The sequence below is a fragment of the Acanthochromis polyacanthus genome, chromosome 6, assembly GCF_021347895.1.
Source record: "Acanthochromis polyacanthus isolate Apoly-LR-REF ecotype Palm Island chromosome 6, KAUST_Apoly_ChrSc, whole genome shotgun sequence".
In the NCBI taxonomy this organism is placed as follows: domain Eukaryota; kingdom Metazoa; phylum Chordata; class Actinopteri; family Pomacentridae; genus Acanthochromis; species Acanthochromis polyacanthus.
The window spans coordinates 12,267,655-12,293,325 of NC_067118.1; the positions used below are offsets into that span (position 1 = coordinate 12,267,655).

Here is a 25,671-nt window from a genome sequence, read left to right on the forward strand (position 1 = left end):
ACTTTGACCTGACTCCACGCTATCTTGGTGGGGATTCGCATCATGGTGGGGACCAAAAATGAGGTCCCCACGGGGGGTGTTTTCTTGGCCATGTTGTTACTGAAAAAAGTAAAAGTGCAAAAACGTTTCTTTAGGGTTAGGCATTGTTTTGGTGTTGGTTAAGGTTAGGGTTAGGGTAAGAGTTAGGGGTTAGATATGAATGGGAGTCAATGGTAAGTCCCCACGGGGATATCAGAACCAGACGTGTGTGTGTGTGTGTGTGTGTGTGTGTGTGTGTGTGTGTGTGTGTGTGTGCGCGCGCGCGCGTGTGCGCATGTGTTTCTATTCAAGGAAATGTCATTACCTGTGCATGTAACTATTAATCCAATAATTACAAAAAATATGTTTGACAGTACAACCGGGGGAGAATGGGACCAGCATGGAGACGGAATAAAAAATGGGTATTTGGTATGCTGGAAGTAGCGCAGACCACCAGGAGACCCATTCTCAAGATCGTCGCAAAGCGTTCCAAAGAGCAGCTTCTTCCCATCATACGGCGCCATATTAGGAGGGGATCCAGCATTGTGACCGATGAGTGGAGAGCTTATAGGAGAGCTCTATCAGAGGAAGGTTATGATCACCATACTGTCTGCCACAAGAGACACTTTGTAGATCCTGTAACCAGAGCTCATACACAAAACTCAGAGCGGGCCTGGCAAACATTTAAATGTGAGGTTTGGCATCATAGAGGCAATCGAACAACCAAGCTGTTAAAAGAGCATTCAAGAATAATTGAGCGGGAGTACTGGCTTGGGAGATCGCATAGAAATGGCATTCTCGGGCGCCTTTTTCATGATATTAGAAAATTTAATGTTCATGAGTGTTGATATGTATTTATGAAAGGTTCTTTGTATTGTTTTATACCTGTTTTTAAACAGTTGCTTGTTTGTTCGAGCACCCTGAATAAACTTGTATTTGTAAATAAATTTGTTTGTACTATTAGGGCATGGGGCTGCACAGCGGCGTAGTGGTTAGCACTTTCACCTTGCAGCAAGAAGATCCCGGTTCGAATCCCGGGTTGGGCCTGGGATCTTTCTGCATGGAGTTTGCATGTTCTCCCTGTGCATGTGTGGGTTTTCTCCGGGTACTCCGGCTTCCTCCCACAGTCCAAAAATATGCTGAGGTTAATTGATTACTCGTAATTGCCCGTAGGTGTGAATGTGAGTGTGCTTGTCTGTCTGTATATGTAGCCCTATGACAGACCGGCGACCTGTCCAGGGTGTCCCCTGCCTTCGCTCAAGTCAGCTGGGATAGGCTCCAGCACCCCCCGCGACCCTAATGAGGATAAAGCGGTGTATAGAGGATGGATGGATATTAGGGCATGGTCATATCCCAGCTGGCAAACATACTTTAGTGTGATCGTGCCCTTAAGGGCCAAGTGTTTACATATGTATACTGTTTACCTGTAAGTGTTAAGATGCACTTTAAAAAGCTGCTCCAAGCAAATGTCCTTTGATGCCCCTCTGGGGAGAGGGCGTTCCTCGGTTAAATTTTGTATTTTATATCTCTTATAATAGTGGCTAGTTTGTTTGACACCCTGAATAAACTTGAAAATATATATTCGGTCTTTTTCTTACTTTGTATATGTATTTTGAATACCTTGAGTTTCCATTTCTACAGAACCCGCATTTACTGTATTATTATGTCTTGCATACTAATCACTTAAGATGCAATATATATTCTTATAAATGCATCCAAATGCATCACACTTTACTTAGCCATTACAATGAAGCATTATGATGAATTATGCATTATTATAAATGCATCCATATGTATGTCACTTAATGCATACAATGATGACTCATGATACTTCATAGGCTATTATTACATACTATGAGTTGTTACTACAGTTGAGTTGTGTGTATAGGTAATCATAATGTATTCTAAGCAGTCAGAGAAGAGTGCATTATAATGCACTGTGAGTGCCCTCATGAAGCATAATATAGGTGTTCATAAGTACTCAAGATCATCCATATAACTAGTCATTATAATTCATTATAAGTGATATCATAATGTTTTATGACTGTTGATATAGTGCATCATAAAGCATTATGAGTGTAGTTATGAAGCATTATGAATGCCCTCATAATGCATTGTGATTGTCGGGGCTTCATACCTCATAAATCATTATGGATGTAGTGTTCATGAGTATTCATGAGCATCCATGGAACAAGTCATTATAATTCATTTTAAATGACATTATAATGTTTTATGACCGTTGATATAAAGCATCATGAAGCAATATGTTTGCTTATAAGTGTAGTTATGAGGCATTATGAATGTATTATAATGCATTATGGATGCCGTTATAATGCATTATAAATGTGGGCTTCTTAGAAAGTGTTACCAAAAATTATTATAGTGACAATATGGGCTACAACAAGTACGGACTGAGCAGACAATGAGGAAGTGAACTGTCAGGAAACAAGGCTATAAGCTAGGTAGCAGATCAGGGCTGGGTGAGGACAGATGGGAAGCTGTGAGGTGGCAATTGGTGTTTGTAGAGTGAGGAATCCAGTGGAGGCCTAAGCAGCTTTGGAAAGTGGGAGATCTAAATGGCATGTCCAAGGGAGAGAGTCTGGCAGATTTGAAGCTGAAGAGGTAGTGTGTAATTTCCAGAGTGGCTGCAGAGGACTGGAAGAAGTAAGGCAAAACAAACAGATATAGAATTTGACACACAGACATTTTATCAAAAGACTGAAGCTTCCCCTGGCCTGACTGACAGGTGTCTACATCAGTGGTCTGACACTAAATGATGGTCTAAGCCAGAGACTTGAGACAGGTGTGAGATGGTCCCAGGCACAGTTGTGTTCACGTCTATTCATTGGACCGCCACTAAAGCTCACACACAGACACAAACACACACACAAAAATACCCGATCACACCCACAGAGAGGGAGAGAGGGAAAAATGGGCAAGACAGACTGCCAGTTGAGCAGAGGCTGACGCAAGAGACAATATATATGAATTAAACTAGCATAGTTTGGTTCCTTCAATCCCAATAGCATGTTCCTGTCTCAGAAAAAAAAATTTCATCAGCTGTATCATATACAGGACTGACATCTCAATGTGTAGAGACAAGTTCACTATCTGAGGCTGAGGGGACCATTGGAGATTTTTTAGATAGATAGATAGATAGATAGATAGATAGATAGATAGATAGATAGATAGATAGATAGATAGATAGATAGATAGATAGATAGATAGATAGATAGATAGATAGATAGATAGATAGATACTTTATTAATCTCCAAAAGAGAAATTTTATCAGTGCTGTTTCTGTACTAAGACTGGATGAATCTCTTAGAAGAAACCATTTGTGGGCAAATGGCCACATATTTTGCTTGCAACAGCTATTGGGCAGAGATTTAAATTTTCTATTATTTTTTTAAATGTTCCCTTGACTATTTTTGACTTTACCTTGCAACTCTCTCCTCACACATATTTGTGTCTACAGAGTGAGGTCTTTCCTGAGCCCATGTTCACCTGGACAAAGGTAGGTGGACACCTGCTGGATGGCAGAGAGGAACATGATGGAAGGGAGCTCATCTTAGAGAGAGTTCCTGCTGAGCTCAATGGCTCCATGTTCCGCTGTACGGCCCAGAATCCTTTGGGCTCCACAGATACCCACACCCGCCTGATTGTGTTTGGTGAGTCTGTTTATGTCTTTCTGATCATTGTTTACTCAGTGTGCTCAAATTAAATGTTTTTATTTTGTGTGTTTGTGCAGACAACCCAAGATTGAAGAAAGGAAAGGAACATTTCATTGGTAGGCCATTCAATATCGTAGTCAGTAACTATGCTAACTTCTCAACTAACTCATCCTTCTTATCTTTATAGAAATCAGGTTTTATATGACTTTTAGTTCTATAAGAGTAGAAAATTGAAACTGATTTCAAAATGCTCCCTTTCCTTTTTTTTTTACAAAAAAAAAAATTATGATGGCAGTCTTGCAGTGACACACCATTTATCATTTCCTGACAGGATTGGGAGAGTTACTATAAAAATGTTATCTGGTACAATTACAAGTTACCTGTTAAAAATACAATCAGTAACTTACTCTAAGTACTAAAATAAAAAAGTAATGTACCAGATTACTTTTAGTTACTTTTGGATGGCTTCAATAGCAAACAGGCAAATAAAGACCTAGCCCTCCCCCTCTCTACCCCTCTACCTCCTCTGTCCCTCTCAACCCGCCGGCCAGCAGACAGATGGGTCCCCCCATATAAAGAGCTGGGTTCTGCTCAAAGTTTCTTCCCTATTAAAAGGGTGTTTTCCTTACCACTGTCACTTTAGGGCTTGCTCTGGTGGTTCATATGGGTTCTGTAAAGCATCTTGAGACAATATGACCTGTAATTGGCGCCATACAAATAAAACTGAATTGAATTGAACCAAAGACAACAGAGAAAATATGTGATCTGCTCAGTGTATTTACAAATCTTTTACACGACACACAAAATGCTCTTTTAGTATAACTGAGAAAATTTTGACCTCTTGGAGAACCCACAGTACTTGTAACAAATCAGGTATCTAATATTGAAGGGAAAAGATACGATAAAAACCACAAAACAAATAAAGATAAGCTTCCAAATTATTAAGTGTTGTCTACAAAACAGTATTGCTTAAAAAGAAAATATGTTTCTTTTAAAGAAAATGCAAAATGTGCTCATTTTTCAAAACAAACAGAAAATATGTTCATTTTACAGATTAAACAGAAAAGGTACTGTACACATCCAGTGTGTGTGTGTGTTTCTTTAACAAATCAGGTGTCCATATACTCAATTTAAAATGGGAAAAATAGTTATTCAAAACCATGAAGCAAATCCAGGCAGTTCATCACCTGATCCCAAATTAGGCCTACATTTAATCGAAACCAAACTTTGGGCAAAATCTTCTGTTATAACAAAGGAGGAGGACCTGCTCTATGTGCTCATTTAGCCCGATCTCACGAGGATTCGTGAAACTGTCACGTAAGTTTTAGTTTCGGTTTCGTGCGCACCAACACGATTTCGTCATGTTTTTCGTGCCGCTCACCACGAAATGCGCACCAATGTATTTTAAACGGCGGACTTTTCGTGCCACTCAGAACGTATTTCAAAAGAATGTGTATATTATATTTTTAATGTAAAACCGTGGCGAATCCAACGCTATATTTTGCATGACATCGTTCCTAAACATAACCCTAACCATAACCATAACCATAACCTAACCATAAGCCGGTGGTACACTTACCAATTTGCATAGGAATTTCAAGAATGTCCGGCGGCCGGCGGCCGCAAACGCAATCACACAAGCAGTATACGCCGATGGACAGCTTAGATCGTCATGAATCCGCTGGTATAAACCACTTTCAGATGTGATTACCACAGCGAAAAACATTTCGTGGTGAGCGGCACGAAAAACATGACGAAATCGTGTTGGTGCGCACGAAACCGAAACTAAAACTTACGTGACAGTTTCACGAATCCCCGTGAGACCGGGTTGGCTCATTGGACATTCTGCTCTGAGATGAGGTATGTATGTTTCCTCCATAACTGAACAGATGTTCAACTGGAGGCAGTGTAGTATTGTACTTCATGAAGAGCTGCTTAATCAAAGGGAAAGCATGGAGGGAGTCCGTGGTCTTCACAGTGTCATCAAGAAACCATCAAATCTTTTCTTCAGCTGTGCTTCTATCAGCCAGGGCCGTTTCTGACTCATTTGGCACCCCAGGCGAGACCCTCCCAATGCCCCCTGCCCAAAAAAAGATATAAAAAAAATATGTGTAAACTAACTTTAAACATTTTTCACTTTATTGAACATAAATTACACACTTAAAAAAACACACACACATTAAATAGCTTAAATAAATATTGAAATAAATTGTAAAAGTGCATGCAAATAAAAAAGAGTTAAACACAAGGCTGTAAATAAAAGCACACACACACAACATTAAATACCATCAATAAATAGAGAGAGGATAGAGGAAGGTGTACCTATTTGATTAACAGGCTGGTCTGATGTAGAGGGGACTGTGGGTATGTTTTCACTGCTTCCAGGTTGGGTGTCAGAGAGCCCTCCATCACTGGGTACCAAGGTGGATGTGGAGGCTGCTGTTGATCCAGTAGTGGCAGGAGTGGAAGATAAATATTTCAGAAGTGAATCTAAAAAGAGACAGCAACGTAATTGATTAACTGGGTGTTTACATGGGAAGGTAAACACCCAATGTTAAATTTCTCCTTTGTGAGATTAATAAAGTCTATCTTATCTTAAATACACCTGACATAATAACATCCCTGACCTAGGACATCCGAAACACAGCAGCAAGCTAATGTCAATATAAACATCTCAAAATTGTAACATGTAAATAATTACTGTATGTGGAACAACAGCTTCAATACACCTGTTCTAATTAAATGTGATACACTGGTAATGACGTGTCTGATAAAGACGATGTAATCCTGTTGTACGGCTGTCTGGGACGCATGGAGTCATGTTTCCATTCATATAAATATGTAAATATTCTTAAACTTGTGTTTAAGTTGATCATTTATTTTAATGGCTTAAAATAAATTGAAGCCAGTTAGTGAAGTTCAATGACGGTAGCATTGCCTACACACAGGCAACGGTATGAGACTATCAGTGCGTCAGAGCACTAACTTTAAAAGAAACGATTTCTATCAACAATGTCATCACTACGTGCATTTCATACATCACTGTCTTTGATACTTTCTTCAACACAGAAGTAACTTTATCATATTGAAAGTGAGCTAACAAAGCAGCACTAACAGTACTGTCATTACGAGGGCTAACGTTAGCCCATTAGCATTGTGAGCTAGCCGATACGCGGTTGTGTGTTCATGCAGTTTCTAACAAAATATTTCATGACACCATACCTCGACTTCTTTCTTGTTTCTCCTCATCTTCTTTACGCTTTTTTCTGAAATGAGCTCCAGAGGGCTTTTACCTCTTCATTTTGGAAGTTCGGTGTATCCGTCACTGTCAACACAGATCTACCGGTGCCTATTTTCTTCTTCTTAATCTAAAAAAAAAAAAAAAAAAAAAAAACCTGCGGTGCCGCCCCCCGGCTGGCTTGCGCCCCTAGCATTTGACTATTCTGCCTATTGGGCCGCATGGCCCTGCTATCAGCTGTATTTTTTTTTGCAAACACAAAAAAAACCTCATCTGATCCTTCAGTCTCATCAATGTTGTTCATCTCAAGTACAGGAGATGCTCTGGATTCCAAGGATGTTGCCTCCTCAACCAACATTTTACTCATATCGTTCTTCTCTGCAAGGAGCCAACACAAGTGAAATTTTGCCATTGTGGCTGTTGCCATTTTTGCATCATGGCCACTCAGCATGGCAGGGCCTCATCTGCCAGTGCCTCGGTGACTGCAGTGATAATGTTCAGAGTTTAGACTTGAAGCTTTAGTATGGCTGGAATGAGGAACCCAAGATAGCACTTTTTCTTCCCTTATAGGAGATTAATGGATTGGGCAAGAAGGTGTAACATTGCTACATTCTGTGAGAAAAGCCAGCTTGTGAGGCTGTAGGCTGTCAGCCAGCTGATCTTCTGTAAGTCCCATTAGCTTGGAAATAGCTATGTATTCAGAGCTCCATTTTGAGACACATAGAACAGAAACCCTCATGTTGGCAATATCTTGAACTGCTTCTGCAAAGTACTGATGACAGGTTTGCCTTGTTCCAGATAGAAGCGCACTTACCCATTGCACTTCAGTACGCTTTATGGGATGGCCCTTGTGATGCTGCTTTACCCACTTTATTGCTTGCAACAAGGTTGCGCGTGTGTGCTGCATATCTTTGATGAGGAGGAAGGAAAAAATGAAGCTCCTCATCTCTCTCCATCTCCAGAATGGCATTCATATCCAGGAACCTTGGTCCATCGTCTATCTCATCTGGTGCTGCCTCATCTGGTGCTGCCTCCTCGGGTGTTTCAAATTCACAGCAGGCCTTAACAAAGTTGCTACTATTGTCTGTGACTCTGGCCTTTACTTTGTGTTGTATTCTGTACTCTGCATGTACTTCACAGATTATTGCAGCAAGGACATCAAAAGTATGTCGTCCCTTCACTCGTACACAAGCCAGAGGTGCAGACTTCCACTCCATCGTCTGCTCCTTAATCCAGTGGCATGTCATTCTGAAGTGTTACAGTCAAGGTTTCTTTCACGGCAGCAAATTCTTTCTCCATACATTTGACAAGTGTCTTTCTGCACATCACTGATTCCCCCAATGAGCTTCTTGAATGAAGGCTGCTCAACCAAAGAGCAACTGGACATCATCAATCACAAATTTGAATATTAGTCTACTGACTAAGCCCTGAGATATGCTGCGTCCAAGGTCAAGCTTAATTTGTTTTGTGGGAGGATGTAGGCCCTCTTGTTCTTGTCCTTCTCCAGGTACACTGGGCAGTGCTCACTGATCTCAGTGGCTTCAGTGGTCAGAAATAACTGACTTTGGTGTTTCCTTTGGTAAATACACAATACAAAATTAATAATCAACTAACTTATTATTTATGAACTCTGCTGGCCTCGTTATACGTTTGTGTACATAGCTATGCAGTGACCTAAACACTCTCCCATGAAGAACCTAAGACAGGAGCTGGCTTTAGGTGTTTTAATGGAAGCCATGTAAAACCATGCAAATGAAATACAAAATTACTCTTAAAATACAGTTACGACAAGTGACTTAAAGAATACTACAGCAAGCATGGCTGCATTAAAAAAAACAGATACAGTAAATCAAATAAGTCTATATAGGCATCCTCAAAATACTCTTCTGCTGTTCTAACAGTTAAATGATATCAACAAGTGGTTCAAATATCTGATCAAATCAAATAAACTTACAGATAATGCTTCCTGGGCTGCACAGTGGAGTAAGTGGTTAGCACTTTCGTCTTGCAGCAAGAAGATCCTGGTTCAAATCCCGGGGTGGGCCTGGGATCTTTCTGCATGGAGTTTGCATGTTCTCCCTGTGCATGCGTGGATTTTCTCCGGGCACTCCGGCTTCCTCCCACAGTCCAAAAATATGCTGAGGTTAATTGACTATTCTAAATTGCCCGTAGGTGTGAATGCGAGAGTGACTGTTTGTCTGTATATGTAGCCCTGCGACAGACTGGCGACCTGTCCAGGGTGTCCCCTGCCTTCGCCCGAGTCAGCTGGGATAGGCTCCAGCACCCCCCGCGACCCTAGTGCGGATAAAGCGGTGTATAGAGAATGGATGGATGATGCTTCCTGCAGAGCACCTTGGAACAGACAGATCAGGCTTGAGAGACAGCTTCAAGATGGATGATTCAAAGCCTGATAACTTTATTAAGCACCTGCGCTTTACACGAACAAGCCCAGTAGATGGCACTTCACTAACTTAACCACATAAAGGCTTACTCTCTCTTTATGTGTAGGAGAGGCAGAACATGAACTACTGTATTTATTATTTATTAGATGACAGGTTATGAAATAATAACTGTAATAATAATGCTAAGAATAATGATGAATAAACAGTTTTATGTTATGTATGATAACGACAGGTAAAAAAATCACAACCTGAAAGAGGTGTGTGTTATGTAGTAACATGATTCAGAGTTACCTAAAAGTATCTACACATGATCAATAATTGTAAAGATTCTAATTATTAGTTGTAGAAAAACAATAAAATGACCTCCTTAAAGAGGTATGTCAGGTATTAACATGTTCTCAAGTTTCCTCCAACCAATTTCCCTGTCTGCATAGCTTAAAATGAAATACACAGGAGCTGACTTTAATTACAGGTGTGACACACATGATCAACACCTAGTCCTTTTGCACAGAAGCAGTCAGCCTGATTCTGTCTAAACGGACCACTGGTTGACTTTTTGCTATCACTAAAACATGATTTGTTTCCCTTCTCTAAATCTACTGATAAGAACTCACTTTTTGACACTACATCAGTCAGTATCAGCATCAACAGTCCCAACATGTTTTTCACTAGTGGTTATACAGTACAGTGGTAGCACAAGTAGCAGTGTTGACAGGTTATTTACAAGTTAACAAGCAAACTAAACTTTTGCTTGCTGGGTTCATGTGTACTTCAGTAAAAGTTAGCAGCTAACTTTTACTTCAGTAAAAGTTAGCAGCATTACTTCGTACCTGCAAATGCTTCTTTAAGTTGGACATTGAGTCCCTGGACGTTGATAGCACTTTCACTGCTGGAAGACATAGTTTGCATTGTAACTGAGATGTTGTTTGCCTTTTCTCATTTAAAAACAAAATGATGCTGGAGTTTCCACACGGCGAAGGCGTTTTTCTCCCCACAAGTGGTCATAACTATGAGCAGCGGTTGGTGGTATCCATTGTAGCAGTCCCTTGGATTCATTAATCAAGGTGCAGAGAGTTTCAAACGGGTGATTTACGGGTTGATTTACTTCTTACTCTTGACGAGCACCATGCACCATAAGCACTGCGAAAACTCCAGAATAAACAGAAGAAATACAAAATGCCTCATGATAGTTTCACAAATAATTCACACATAAATCACGTTCACATACTAATCGTGTTTACAACCAATACAAACAATTTTAACAATGAAATGAAATATGAATTTAAATATTTATAAAGCTCTTATGACATACAGTATATCACATGCTTCTTTTAAATGAAATACAATATATTGTTAATGTTCACAGAATGACATGCAGTTTTACTCAAACAAATGAAGTAATGGCATTCTCATTTTCTTAAATAAATGTAACTCATCTGATAACAATGCACACTTTACATTTCCATACCTCATTCCACTCTCCAAGTGTGCTAATTGAAGCGTTTTAGCCATCCGCTAGCAGGGGCGGATCTACCTGGGGTGGCATAGGGTGGCAACTGCCACCCCCAGAAGCTGCCTTGCCACTCCAGCTGCTGCCCCGGTTCTGAACAATTTAATTCAAAAATATGTATATAGGTTGTAGCCATCTGGAAAGAGCGGAAGTCCAGAACGGACGAACAACAAGCAAATCTCTGATGTCTGAGTGCTTTCGAATGCACCATGAAAACGTAACGGTTCTATTGTACAGTTTATGCTGCTACCGATATGAGGTGACACGACCCCTCCTGAGGGGGCTGCTGTTTAGTCGACCTCACTTATGTGGGTGACAGTTGGACTTCGGCATGGCAAAATGTGAAAGGAAGACATCAGTTAGACTGGGTTAAACCACACAGTAATATAACTGTACACAATGTAATAAACGTTAATAGTGTCAAAGTTCACATAAAATGTTTGCTTGCGAGGTGAGCCACGGTTTACAGTGAGCCTAGGCTTTGCTAATTGTCACTTATGTAGCTCGCTAACGGTAAAGAACAGCCACAGATTTTTTTTTTTGATAATTATAACCTGTGTTTCTGAAAACATCCAACCATCCATCCATTCTCTACACACTGCTTTATCCTCACTAGGGTCGCGGAGGGGCTGGAGCCTATCCCCGCTGACTCGGGCGAAGGCAGGGGACACCCTGGACAGGTCACCAGTCTGTTGTTCTGAAAACAGTCTAAGTCATAATAAATCACACATTCACTAAGACTTTACATGACATTAAAGTGTAACTGAACTCTCAGTCACGCCAGGTTCTCATGTACTGTCTGAAAACTACATTCTGTTAGTTTAATGATGGTTTTTTAATATAAATTTGGTGTTAAAGTAACAGCAGCATTGATGTGTTTCATCATAGTACAGTCATATAATTGAATTTGCAGCTCAAAAAAACGTTTACATGTTAAGTAAGTCTTTAAGTTTTAAGTTGTACACATAAGATTGTATCATAGTTAATAATGAATACTGTGAAAGAGACAGAGAGAAAGAAATGAAGGCATACAGAGCTCAGACAGCAAAAGGGAAATGAGAGACTATCTCTGGTCCAGCTGGACCACATGGTATAAATATTGCTTTAGTATATCTGAGTCAGAGGTGCACCTGTCACAATAATTACATTTTTGGACAAAATATTATCTGATGTAGTTAATCTTTTAATTTTAAGATAAGTAGACCCTTAATTCTTAAGAATATCCAAGTGTTGGAATTATAGAATGGGATACACGTAAGAAATGTCCCAAATAAAGAGTATCAAAAAATAAAACTACAAATCTGAGACAATAAATAATATTATCTGGACTCTGACTCTGTTCAAAATGAAAAAGTAATCATTGTGGCAGGCCTAACATAAGCATAGCAAATGCACATTTAGTAAAACAGTGCATAAGAGAGACAGTCTAGTTTCAATCTAATTTGTTGTTTGATTTAAGAAACATTTTTAACATAGCTAGCATTTCGTTTCTTCAAAGTGTATAAGGTGAACTTTATTTTTGTTTAAATATTTTCCCCTTTCTACTAGACATACCAAATCACATATTGTGATTGACTTAATAAGAACAACTCATATTTAGGATTGCATGGCAAATACAAATGATATTTACTTATTTAACATACTTAACAAAGCAGTATTTGCATCAGTTTCATAACGCCTGCTGGCTGGGAACACTCAAAAATGTCTGGAGACTTGGTTAAATTATTTTTTAATTTGATGTTTTATTTGTGCCACAGTAATGTTGTTTTTAGCTACACGCACACACATGCACATGCACAGACACACACACACACACACACACACACACACACACACACTAGATCTGTCCCTGTCAGCTAGCATGTTCTTTAGTTCGACACACACCTACCTCAAAGTTCACAGCTATGAAAAATTTTAAATAATGAGGTAAATCATGACGTAAACTCTTTTCTCATAGGATTCAAACAGATAAATATAATGCATAACTTGTATGTTTACGCATTTGTTTTTTTTACCGTTCCTCTGACAATGCTTGTGCACAACGTTGTGAAGACAAAGAAACAGGAAATTTGGCATCACAAAAACATTACAAGAAACACGCTCTTCACAAAATGAAGCGGAACAGATCACAAGGTGGCACTGTAGGACTACAATGCCTTGTTAACGCATAAATACAATACTAGGTAGGAGAATATTATTGCAATTTATCAGACATTTAAATCCATGACAACACGGGGGTCATTTCCCGTGTTGGTTTGCTGTGGTGTTGTGTGATAAAGTGCTGTGAAGTGTCACAATCAGTGGTGTAGTGGTCCCTGGAGAAGTGGGTATAATTTTCACCTTTTTTTTAATTAAAGTAGTTATTACTGGTCACACAAGCAAACTGGATTAATGTAACATGTATTTATCATGAGGCAAACATGGTGTTTCAGTTACTTTTGAACATTTATTTAAATAAAATACTTCAAATATGAAGTTGACAGTGCATCCTTGTTCATATTTCATCATGAATAAAACCTCAATATTGTTTTAGGTCAAATCTTAAACTACCTGTCCCCATTCTTGTGTTTTTTACTTACTTTAAAATCAACTACCAGCGTAGAGGTTTTCCCACATTATCCCAATCTAGCTGGCTTCAGAGTTACGTTAGAATAACGTTAGCCTTTCAAAACGTTAGTCAGACTCGGTCCGACACTCAGTTTAACCCGTTGCGCTTCAGTTGCGCTTCAGTGTCCCGCCCGCGGTACACTTTGAGATCTGCATAAGCAATTTGCTAAATGTCTGAAACTGCAAACGCGATTATACAAACACTATACGCCGATGGAAAGCTTAGATTCTCATGAATCCGCCGGTATAAACCACTTTCAGATGTAATTACCACAGCGGGTAATATAAACACATTTGTCCGACAAACAACGAATATCCATCCATCCGTTCTCTATACACGGCTTCAACGTACACAGCGCGACTCACATTTCCGGGTTCATTATTACACACAGATAAAAATATTCCACAAAAAACGGCTATAATCCAACCTTGGACATCCAGATGACACAAGCCAGTAAAGTATTTTGTCCAAAACATGTCTTGAAGTCGGTATATAATCCACGAATAGGTCGTTTTCAAGGAAATGCACCTCGCGATGCGCGTCCAATATTCCCTGTATTTCTCGTCATATTTTTATTTACAAATAGAATATTAGCGATTTTTTTGGACTGAAAATGGCTGGAATTGACTGCAGCTTTAACCACTGGCAACAAAATATCCTCTCCTTGAAATGTGCAGTCATGTTGCCAGTAGTTTAAAACAATGATTCATTTGGAAACCACCTTAAAACTTACCTGAGAATTATATCGTCCATGAAAGTAGGTTCGCTCGATACGTGCCACTCACTTGAAAGGTGTTTATTCTGACTTTCTCGCATTTCCGCGCATCTTTCAAGCAGACCTGTCAATCAACTGGAGTGCCACAGAGGTGTTAGCAAAATTTTCCTCTGTATGACCCGCCCTACCCTGATTGGCTCATCCCTAAAGTTAACCAATCGAATCAGTGAAGGTAGCATGTACCAGCCAATTACAGGCAGAGGAGGGTTGTTCATTGCTTCATCATCTTTAAGGAAAAGAGGGCTACCTGGCACACAGATATTACTGAATGATGCGCACCAGGGAGCATTAGAAGTGGGTATACCCAATGCTAACTGAAAAATAAGTGGGTATACGCCGTATACCGCTGTATACCCTGGACTACACCACTGGTCACAATGAGTGTGTACGCTGCATAGGTCAGCTACGTAGTAGGATATCCCGTCAGTAATCCCCGTTTTTAATCAAATATTCCAGTAATGGGACTAAATCTTTTTTTTTTTTACAGATTAAAGTTACCTTTTTTGTGTCCTAATTATGTAACAGTGTTACATGCAATCTGTTACTCCCCAACCCTGTTTCCTAATGACACATTTCATGACAATGGTGTTGCATGCCTTGGCCTTTTTAAAGTAGCAAGTTCAGTAATGGCTGTAAATAAACAATGCACAAAACGATCTGTTTTTTATTTATATAACTTCAGGAGGTTGTACATAGTACCTGGTTGGCTAACTGGCTAGATGGAGTTGTGAGCATTTATTTCTCAATATCAAAAAGAAAAGCTGAAGAGAAAATTTCTCTCTAATATTGTAAGATCTTGACCTTACATTGTCAAGTGCCCCAACTTGACATACTGTATGATGTTTTGGCACCATATAAATAAAATGGTATTGAATTGGATAATTGTGTGTAATTTGCATAAAATTGGGGGACGTTTGTAAATCAATAAAATAGGGCCCACAATCAAATTTTTGGGTACATCAAATGTGGCGAGTGTAGCGAGGAGGACTAATTTAAGATGTGAGGGGGAGGTTACAGCAGGCATGTCCAAAGTCCGGCCAGGGGGTCAAATCCGGAATTTCATATGGCCCGCAGCCTCTGTCGTAAAATGTATCACTTGTGAAGAATTTGTGACCAGGGTATAAATACACATGTAAAAAACTATTTTAGATTTTACCACAAGGTGGCAGCATGACCCATTCTGACCATAGGCTGTACAGAATGGACACCGGGATCTGTGCAGTAGAGTTCGGCAGGAAAGTCATTGTGATGTCTATTGTACAGTTTGCTTCTGACCCTTCAAAACTGTTAAGTCTGTTAAGAAAAGGAAAGCTGGGAACAGGAGGAAACTGAAGTATTTTTTTTAACTGAAATACAGAACAACTGCATTTGCCTGATTTGCCAAGAGACTGTAGCTGTTAATAAGGAATTCAGTGTCAACATGCTAATGTCTATGACAGGCTACTGCAGCGAAAAACTGAAGCAAGTGGAAGCTGTGTTGTTACAGTAGCACTTTTTTTTACAAGAACGAGTCAGTCGAATAAAAATCCTATAAAGGCAAGCTACGAGGTGGCGACTTTAATTGCAAGCACTGCAAATCTTTTTCCGATGGTGAATTCATAAAGACTGTGTTATGAAAATGGTTGAGAATATCTGCCCTGAGAAGAAGCAAGAGTTTGTCAAAGTTTGCCTGGCACGAAACATTGAAGTGCGGGGAATTGAACTGGTCAAAACCTGTTACAAACATCTGAACATATGGAATTTGCACTTCATTATAAGTTGAATGTTGGTGTTTTGTTCCTGTTCACATGTGTTAGGCAAGATTAATTACCAATAAGAAAAACCAAGTGACTTTGGTAAGACCTGTTTAGATTTGCCATATATATATATATATATATATATATATATATATAAAAACTGCATTTACGAATGAATCAAAATTTTTCAGGAAAAAACCTCTCTTCTTCAACATGCTTTGGCATATGCCAACCTTACACTCCCAATGCTTTGGTCACCCTTAATGACAGGATGTCTCTATACAGAGACGAGTGCTAATCTGTCCACTGTACTGATCCCTCCTCTTAAAGTTTATGGAAACTTTTCATTTTGTACATGTACAAAATGAAAAATGAGTCATTTGCAATGACATTTCCATCACATAGCCAAATTGCATTTGATGTTAATGGTTCAGAGAATGTCGGGCAGAATGGTTGGCCCTCGTGCATGTTAACCTCATCAAATCTGGCCCTCTGAAAAAAGATTGGACACTTCCCTGGCTTAAAGCTGGGGCTGTTGCAGCATGGCCCGATCACTCTCGCTGACAACGCCATCTAGGATGCAACTCTCAAGGAGAGTTCTACCTCTGGCAGTTTCTCAGAGGCACACATGTTTGTGACACCAGAAAGTACGAGACGTAGTTGTTCCAGTGAAATACAAAAGTTTATTTAAACGATCAATTAAAACAATTATATTAAGAACAGAGGAGGGGAAGTGCAACTGCTCAGAGGCTGGCTGACCATGTGGTATAATTACACTGACAGTCATTAAAAACTTTGAGACCATATTTTTCAACATAATTTTTATTTTGAAGCCCAAAACTGAATTTTCTTCATATGAGTCATTTGTTTAGCATATTGGCATACAGAAACAGAAGTCTAAAGTTTCAACAATGATTTCAAAAATAAAGAATTTCACAAAAGAAAACGGCACCTGTCAAACACAAAGTCACAACAGTCAATATCGAGTATGGCCTCCATTTGCTTCGATGCAGGCAGCAATCCGTCGGCGCATGCTTTGGACCAGGCTTCTGATTGTGGGTTGGGAACAGCCCATACACCTGGCTACATCACTGTAGCTCAAACCGGCCTCCACCATACCCAGTGCCCGGAGACGTTGTTCATGTGATAGATGTGGCATGATGCTGTTCACTGGACTAACAATGGTGGCCTTTTTTGGGCCTTTATATAGGCCTTCAAAACCCATTCTCAAATTGTGCAGATACTCACTGAGTATTGCTTGGTGTGTATTTGGTTCACTTTTGCAAAGTGATCAACCCATGTGCAATGAATCATGACAAAATGACAACTCATCATCTCAACTACCAGGGCACTAGATCATCAGTAAATCCACAATGAATAATTACAACCCCCCTACAAGTAGAATTCTGCGTACATTTCTACCTCAAAGTTCCTATTGACTGTCAGTATACATTACAGAAAACAAAAACAGTCCCTAAAACACCACAACTACCAAATTAACAAAAAAGAAGAAATCAATCTGAATTAAACATTAAACAAATACACGCCACAGGCCCAAACCAAAAGAAATAACAAAACCCAAAAACCCAGCAATAAAGGAGTATAGTCAGCTGTCTAAACCATAAAAACAAACAGAGTTAAAGCGGGTGACAATAAAAGAAAAACAAACAAAAAACCCAAATCCCAAACTGCTTCGTCTGCGCTGACGCTGTGAGGAGGCAGACGAGGCAGAGATTTAACGGCAAGGCTAGCTCTAGTTAGCCATGTAGCGAAGCAGAATGGTGTAACGCTTTAGGGCTAGGCGGTTGACTACGGCTACATTAGCTGCAACAGAAGACTGTTCTTTAAGGAGCCCAGGGTGTGAATGACGCACCAGAGTCAATATTTGCGTTTTGATATATGTATTAGAAGGTTGTTGTTTTTTTTAAACAGACATGAGACAAAGGGGAAAAAAACACACAATAAATAACCAAAAACAAACCAATGTAAGTACAAAGTGCGCCCAAAATACTTTAACATAAATAGTCCATTGACATCTACTTTACTGTGCAAAATCCACAGCAACAACGATCCACGAGTATCCAGAATTCGATCTGAGGTTCCATCCAAGAGTTTGGTGGGAAAAAGAAAACTGATACTCCTACCAGAATGGGTTCTAGCTCGCCATGGGTTGAGGATTTGGGGGGAGTTACAATGATGAATGTACGGAGTCCATATGAAGGATGGTGCTTGAAAGTTTCACAGATGATGGAATGACGTAGAGGTGACTCAGTCCCTCTAAAAAACCTGACCTATAAGAAGGTCAATAGATCATGTAAGTATTTAATTCATCAGTCAAAATATCCAAGTTACTAAAAAAATGTAACCAACTTAAAGTAGGATCTTAACTGTTTTTTTAACTTAAGTTATTGTTTGAAATAACTAAAAATGACCAAAATAAGTCAAATGAAAATAATCAATTTGATTAATAGAATAATCAATCCATAAATAAATTATAAAAGTAATTCACATCGCTAAAGTATTTTAATAATACTGAAAAGGTAATATTAACAAAAGCAAATCTTAAAGCTAAAGTTAAATGCTAAAGCTGAAGCTAAGTACTAAGGCTACAGCTAAAGCTAATTGCTAAAACGAAGTTCAAAGCTTCAGCTACATACCAACTGTTAGCTGAGACTACAGCCGAATCATCAGCTGGACCAAAGTTGACTGAAAGTTGGGTCAGACTGAGTGTACACTTCACATTATATTCATGACAAACACTTCAAAATACTCAAGCAGAGTAAAAGAGTATATATCATCCATGAATAACGTGCTTAACATATTCTTAAATTCACAGTATTCAAGATGGTTCAAGTATTGCGCAATTATCAAAAAGAGTAGCTACGTCAGGTTCAGTTTATTCAATGCTACCAAAGCTAATAATACTTTTAGCAGCGGTCAGGAAAGTTCTAAAAAACCGCACCAACCATAAAAAACACCCAAAATAAACGGATGCATCTATCAATCAATATAACATCTACAATTCGGCTGGGGTAAATCATCATTATGTCATCTTTTACCTTCAGGATGGAATGTTTGTAGCGTAGCGTCTGGAGCGGCTAAGCGGTCTCAGTGTGTGTGTTTGTAAGGAGAGTTTTGCATACTTCCGAGGCTCCCGACTCTGTTTTAAAACATTGCTTACATGAGTAACCACACGACGATCTGTTGCATATTCAACAAATGTGGAGTTATATTTAACCAACTCACCGATTGTTGAGGTCTAAAGTAATGTTTTCGATGAGAAAACAGCAGTTCTTTGCAACGCAATGAGCCAAGCCACAATGCCACAGCCACAGCGGAGACAGAGGAGGAGGAAGTGAACTCCGTGACTCCTGATATATAGGGTGTCAGGTGTTTGGGGAACACAGGAAGGGGACCCGCAAAAATAAAAGTCACCAGGTATATTATATGCGGGTTACAGGTTCCCCCCTATACTCAGGTACGTCCTCGTACATGCAGGTGGTTGACAGCACACAGCATGTTCACAGGTGGTAGGTGTCAAAGGTGCCTCCTCGAGCTGTAGCACAGAGGTGAAGGCAGTACTGAGTCCTTGGAACAGGGACTGGATGCTGTGCAGAAGTGGATGCCCAGGTTTCGTATACTGCAGACGAGAAGGAGGTCGGCGTATTCGAGTAGGACGACGGACCGGCTGCTCGAATTCAGGACTTGAGATCTCAGGAGCAGTGGACGGTTCAGAGTCACTAGAGATGCTGATAGGCTCAGGAGAATTTACCCATTCTGGCTGAGAGGAGGTGCTTTCCTCTTGATTGTCCCAGTCAACAGCAGGATCTGGTTGTGGTTCGGCTAAGGGTTCTGCATCCGCATCCATTGATTCCAATTCTGGTTCAAGATCACTTCGGGGTTCCGGTTCAGACTCCTGATCCATTCCGACAATTTCCTCTTCAGTGACGTTCTGTGGACGCTGGCCAGGCGAGATCACAGGTTCAACTACAGGAGGAAGTGGAGGTGCAGGAGCAGGTAAGTCGATCGTGGTTGTAAACCTGGCAGGGCTGGAGCCGGAGGTATCAGGTACAAATATATCTTGCAGATCATGTTCAGGGTCTGGAATGTCTGTGTTTTCTGGAGTCACTGGGGTTGGCAACGTCACTGGTGTTTGGTTTTGCTTTACTTTTTCTGCTATGGGAACTGATGACAGGTAACCACAGGGCAGCAGCAGGTCTCGATGGAGGGTTCTGATGGGACGACCTTTAAACTCTGGCTTGACTGTGTATACTGGAAGAATGCCGGCTTTCTTCTGGATGATATACACGTCTGGTTCCCACCGGTCTGCAAGCTTGTGCTTACCACGTACTTTGACATTTCTCACCAGAACTCGGTCCCCAACTGAGAGATCTGACACCGTAACGTGTTTGTCAAATCTCACTTTGTTTCTCCCCATAACCTTCTCTGCATTCTCTGTTGCGATCTTGTAGCTTTCTTCAAGATGGGACTTAAGCTTTTCAACGTACTGTGAATGAGATGTTGACGTTTTCTCAGACACAGGCAGCCCAAAAGCTAAGTCAACTGGAAGGCGGGGTTGTCGACCAAACAGCAGTTCGTAGGGGGAGTAGCCAGTGACGTCATTTTTCGTACAGTTGTAAGCGTGTACAAGGGGCTTGACGTAGTCTTTCCAGTGAGTCTTTTCTTGTTCTTGCAATGTGCCCAACATGTTCAAGAGTGTTCTATTGAATCGTTCCACAGGGTTGCCACGTGGGTGGTAAGGTGTGGTTCTGATCTTGTGGATTCCGGCCATTTGACAAAGCTCTTTGATGGTGTGTGATTCAAAATCTGGCCCTTGGTCACTGTGGAGCCGTTCTGGGATTCCATAGTGAACCAAGAAGTTATCCCACAGGGCCTTCGCTACCGTCTTGGCCTTTTGATTCGGGGTTGGCACTGCTACAGCATACTTAGTAAAGTGATCTGTTATTACAAGTACGTTCTTGGTGTTGCTCCGGTCCGGTTCTATTGATAAAAAGTCCATGCAAACAAGTTCGAGTGGATGTGACGTTTTGATATGGACAAGGGGTGCAGCTTTTTCAGGTTGCGCTTTTCTGCGGATGCATCTCTCGCAGGACTTTATTTTATTTCTGGCATCTGCTGCCATTCTTGGCCAGAAGAAACGGGTTCTGACAAGGTCCAGTGTTCTCTCAGTGCCCAGATGGCCCATCCAATCGTGCAGCTGGAAGAGTACCTCAGGCCGACACGCCTCTGGGAGTATGAGTTGGTAAGTCGGCTCACCTCCGATGGTCCTCCTCCTGACGAGAACATTTTTATGGAGCTCCAGACGTGTTAGCTCTCGCAGGAGTAGTGGCAGATCGGGGAGCTGCTCCCTTAAGGATGGCGGCGGGGTCTCGCCTCTCTCCAGTTGGGCAATGACGTGCTGAATGACTGGATCGGCTCGTTGCTTTGCAGCAATCTCAACATCGGAGAGGGATGGCACAATAGGTGAAGAGAACTGCAAGTCATTCACGAAACTGTCTGGCAGGCTGTCAGCATTGATGGAGAGCGTTTGCACAAGAGCGGCAACTTGGTCTTGGTCGGGTGAACTGTACACCAATTGTCTGTCACAAATCGCTTGGACTTGGTGCTGGTCAATAGAAACACAGAATGGATCATGAAGATGTTGGTCTGTAAATCGTTGTATTCTCTCTCTCTCTCCTTCTGAGACAGGGCATCCTCTGGGTGTTCAGCGTGAGGACGCCGAGAGAGTCCATCGGCATCGGCGTTCAATTTTCCCGCACGATAGATGATCTTGAAGTTAAATGTCGATAGAGCGGAAAGCCATCTGTAGCTTGTTGCATCCAATTTGGCAGACGTCAGCAGGTACGTCAACGGATTGCTATCTGTTACCACAGTGAACTCAGATCCATACAAGTAATCATTGAATTTTTCTGTCACCGCCCACTTGAGCGCCAAGAACTCGAGTTTGTGAGCGGAGTAACGACTTTCACTGCGGGACAGTCCTCTGCTGGCGTATACAACCACTCTGTTTCTTCCATCATTTTCTTGATACAAGACTGCACCAAGACCTGAAGAGCTGGCGTCCGTATGCAAGATGTACGGTTTGCGTGGGTCTGCAAAAGCAAGGACCGGGGCACTAGTGAGCTTCTGGATGATTTCTTCAAAGGCTTGCTGGCAAGCAGAGGTCCAACAATCATTGAAAAGTTCTTTCGGGTTCAGATATTGTTGAGACCTTGCTGATGATTTGGACTTTTTCTGACCAGGTGGATATCCAGAGGTTAGCTCGTTGAGGGGTCTGACAATGGAGGAGAACCCCTGAACAAACCGCCGGTAATACCCCGCAAAACCAAGGAACGACCTGAGCTCTTTAAGATTCTGTGGGACTGGCCAGGTCGTTAGGGTGGCAATCTTGTCGGGATCAGTTTCCACACCATCACGCGAAACTACATGTCCAAGGTAGCGAACAGATGTTTGAAAGAAAACACATTTTTCAACCGATAGCTTTAATCCAAATTCCTTCAGTCGCTGAAGGACCTTCCTGAGTCTTTGTTCATGTTCTTCCAAAGTTGGTGCAAACACGATCAGGTCGTCAATGAAAATGAGTGCCTCTTTCAAATTCAGGTCCCCCATGCACCGCTCCATTAACCGCTGGAAGGTGCTTGGGGCGTTGGTCACCCCCTGAGGCATGCAGTTAAATTCGTAGAAACCAAGGGGGCATACGAAAGCTGTTTTGTTCTTGTCTTTTTCTTCCATTTCTATCTGGTAGTATCCAGATTTCAAATCCAGCGTCGAAAAGCATGCTGAGCCGGAGAGTGCCGAAAAGGTGTCTTCTAGCTTTGGCAAAGCGTAGGCGTCTTTTATGGTTTGCGTGTTCAACTTCCTGTAATCAATGCACAGTCTTACAGAACCGTTTTTCTTCCGCACAACAACTATGGGGGAAGCAAAAGGAGAGTTGGATTCACGTATAACACCAGATTGCAGTAGTTCTTGAATATGCTTTCGGACTGCATCGGCGTCATGAGGGTGTATCGGTCTCGGACGTTGCTTGAAGGCAGATGGATCGGACAGCTTGATTTCATGCTTGACCATGTCCGTGCAACTGAAGTCAAGATCATGTTTTGCAAACACCTCAGGTATGCTGTCGAGCATGGCTGTTACACGCTGCTTCCATCCAGTTGTGAGTGGAGAGTTTCCAAAATTGTAGTTTAACTTGGTTTCATTTGGCTCTGGAGCGGCGGAAGATTGAGACACACTTTGTTCTTTATAAAGGATGGACTGGATGGCATTTATCTCAGCGATGGCTGCTCGGGCAGGAATGATAATGTCGTGGTCGGACTCATTGGTGATTACCACTGGTAGGTAGGCTGGTTGGACTGGAGGTAAGTCGACAAGGCCGGACTTCACCATTAAGCCACCAGGCAGGGAGAAGGAGGTTGGATGTTGAATGACCACTTCCTTTTCACCTTGCAGGAATGGACAGATGGTGAGAGCATCCAATACCACAGTTTCTCGGGAGGTATGGTCTGAGGAGTGGTGGACGACATCTTCAGAATACCATGGTAGTCATCTGTTGTTAACTTTCGTCGGATCTCCAGGATTTTGTGCACTGATCTGTATCCAAAAGGCATAGGATGGAACTCTGACTGTGATTGACAGTGTTGGTCATAGACCACATCTAGGGTGTTGGTGCCAATTAGAACAGGGGGCTGTGACGATCGCAGATCTGGAACCACCAAGGCAAGGGTGTCAATGTCCATCTCTTCTCCTATGAACTCAGCTGGAAAAGTCAGGCTCGGTTCCACATAGCCGATATACGGTACGCTCTGCCCGTTTGCGCCCTCTACCTCCAAAAGATCATTCAACGGTTTTATTTCGTGGTCTGAAAGGTAGGTGTTGTAGAAAGCGTGTGAAACTGTGGTGACTTGTGACCCTGTGTCGAACAGACAATTAAACTTGGCCCCTCTGATTTTGATTTCGCCAGTGCTCCTCGTACCCACTAACCCCTTAGGCAGTGGCGGTCGGAGCGATGGATGTTTGGTGTGGGGACTTTCAATGTTCGCAGCTCCCACTTGTCCCGTGGTGAAAGCTGCCTCTAGTTTGATGACTTCTTGTTCCAAGACTGCTGCTTCTGTTTGAGCTGGCGACGTTTTTCTTCGACCAGCCTTGAATTTGGCTGACTGGAACAGTTGGGAGCAATGTGGCCATCCTGTCCGCACTTGAAACAAAACCATGGCTTTGGCCTATTGCTTGCCTGGTCATGTTTTAGTTTCTGTTTGGACTGCTGCTGCGAGTTGGCGTTCTTGGACAGCAGTGCGGACATCAGGCCTTGGAGTTTCAACATTTGCTTCCTCAGGTCTTCAATAGCGCTTGAGTCCGAGGAATGGCCACACGCGCAAGCACTGGTGCTGTGAGTTTGGATGTTGGCCCGGTGCTTGACTGATGGAATATGCTTCTTCATTAATGTCTCTTTTGCCAGCTGCCTGTCTTCTTCTGTCCTGAGCATGAATAGGAGCTCTGAGAAGGGAGGTGGCTGGTCTTTCTTCTGCTCTAGTTGGAGCTTGTTGATGACAGTGTTGTCCCAGCAACCTCTACAGAATTGCTTTAACAGATACTTGTTGATTTCTGCTGCTGGGATTCCACCACGCTTCACCACTGTACTGAGAGCCAGCTGTAGTCTCTGGAGATATGAAGATGGTCTCTCACCGGGATCTTGAAGAGTGTTTAAGAATTTTGCAGGCAGGGCATTGGGTCCCAAACTCTTCACCAGGTCAACAGCTGGGGGAAGTAAACTTTCAAGGATGCGTCTTGTGATGTGTAGCGGCGCAAGGTTTGGATCAGCATTCAAAAGTTCAATTTGAGACCTCCAGGAGTCATAATCTGCTTCATGTTGTGGTTTTGGAAGTTTACCTGAGAAGGTGCGTAGTCTGAGTGATGACAGGGACTGAAGGTTCACATCATCTCTGCGCACAATGTGCTCCACTACCACTCTTTGAATCTCAGGGGGATTCAGATCATTGCTGGAGAGAGAAATTCCTGGTCCCACATTTGTAGCCATTTTTTGTTGCGGTTGGGGCCCATGTTGTGAGGTAGAAGGCTGTTTAGATGGACTGGACGCTGTAGTAGTGCCATTTATCTCCACAGTATCCTCTTCCTCATACCTCTCTCCATGCTCTCCTCCCGTAGCCGCTATTCCCAAATGTTCACTTATTTGGTCAAACATTCCCTTCATTACATTGTCAAACGACTGGCCACTCTGCTGGGATATGCGTCGCAGCTCCTTCAGGTAGTCAGGCAGGGAAGGGGTGGTCCCCGCTGTGGCTGCGGCAGTGCATTCAGCGAGTGACTTGACAACGTACTCACTATCTGCACTAATACGCGAAGGATAAGTATATGGCAGATGTGGTTTTAACTGTGCTACAGCTGCAGAGTTAATAAATTCAATGGTCAGGTTTTTATAGAAAGGACTCTCTCGTTCGGAAACACTAAAGGACGTTCTAATCTCACCATAACTGCGTAAATGTTCAGTAATCTCTTTCTCTGCTTGAGTGTTTGTTACACCAGTGATAATGACAGAATTAGCAATATCAATTCCGGACTCCTCAAAGTATTCCATGTTTCAACCCAAAAATTTCAATATTCAAAAAATCAAAACATTCTTTTGAAATAAATTAGCAATCACACATTCACAACAATGGGCTCCTGGCTAGCTC

At 41.6% G+C, this 25,671-nt stretch overlaps 1 protein-coding gene and 1 long non-coding RNA gene across 6 annotated transcripts in view; both read left to right on the forward strand.

Annotated features, from left to right (window-relative positions):
• The window catches only part of LOC127534393 (uncharacterized), a 238,381-nt gene that overhangs the window by 82,466 nt on the left and 130,244 nt on the right, over window positions 1–25,671 (forward strand). The gene's annotated exons all lie outside the window — the stretch shown is intronic.
• Window positions 1–25,671, forward strand: part of LOC110966928 (immunoglobulin superfamily member 21-like) — a 119,651-nt gene that overhangs the window by 63,007 nt on the left and 30,973 nt on the right. For all 5 annotated transcript variants that reach the window (XR_007942471.1, XR_007942470.1, XM_051949383.1 and 2 more), the window contains exons 8-9: window positions 3,497–3,689; window positions 3,770–3,808. Coding sequence is in view for 3 of the 5 variants with exons in the window: in XM_051949383.1 (XP_051805343.1) it covers window positions 3,497–3,689; window positions 3,770–3,808 (232 nt within the window). In the remaining 2 variants the exon portion in view is untranslated. The remainder of the gene's footprint in view (window positions 1–3,496; window positions 3,690–3,769; window positions 3,809–25,671) is intronic.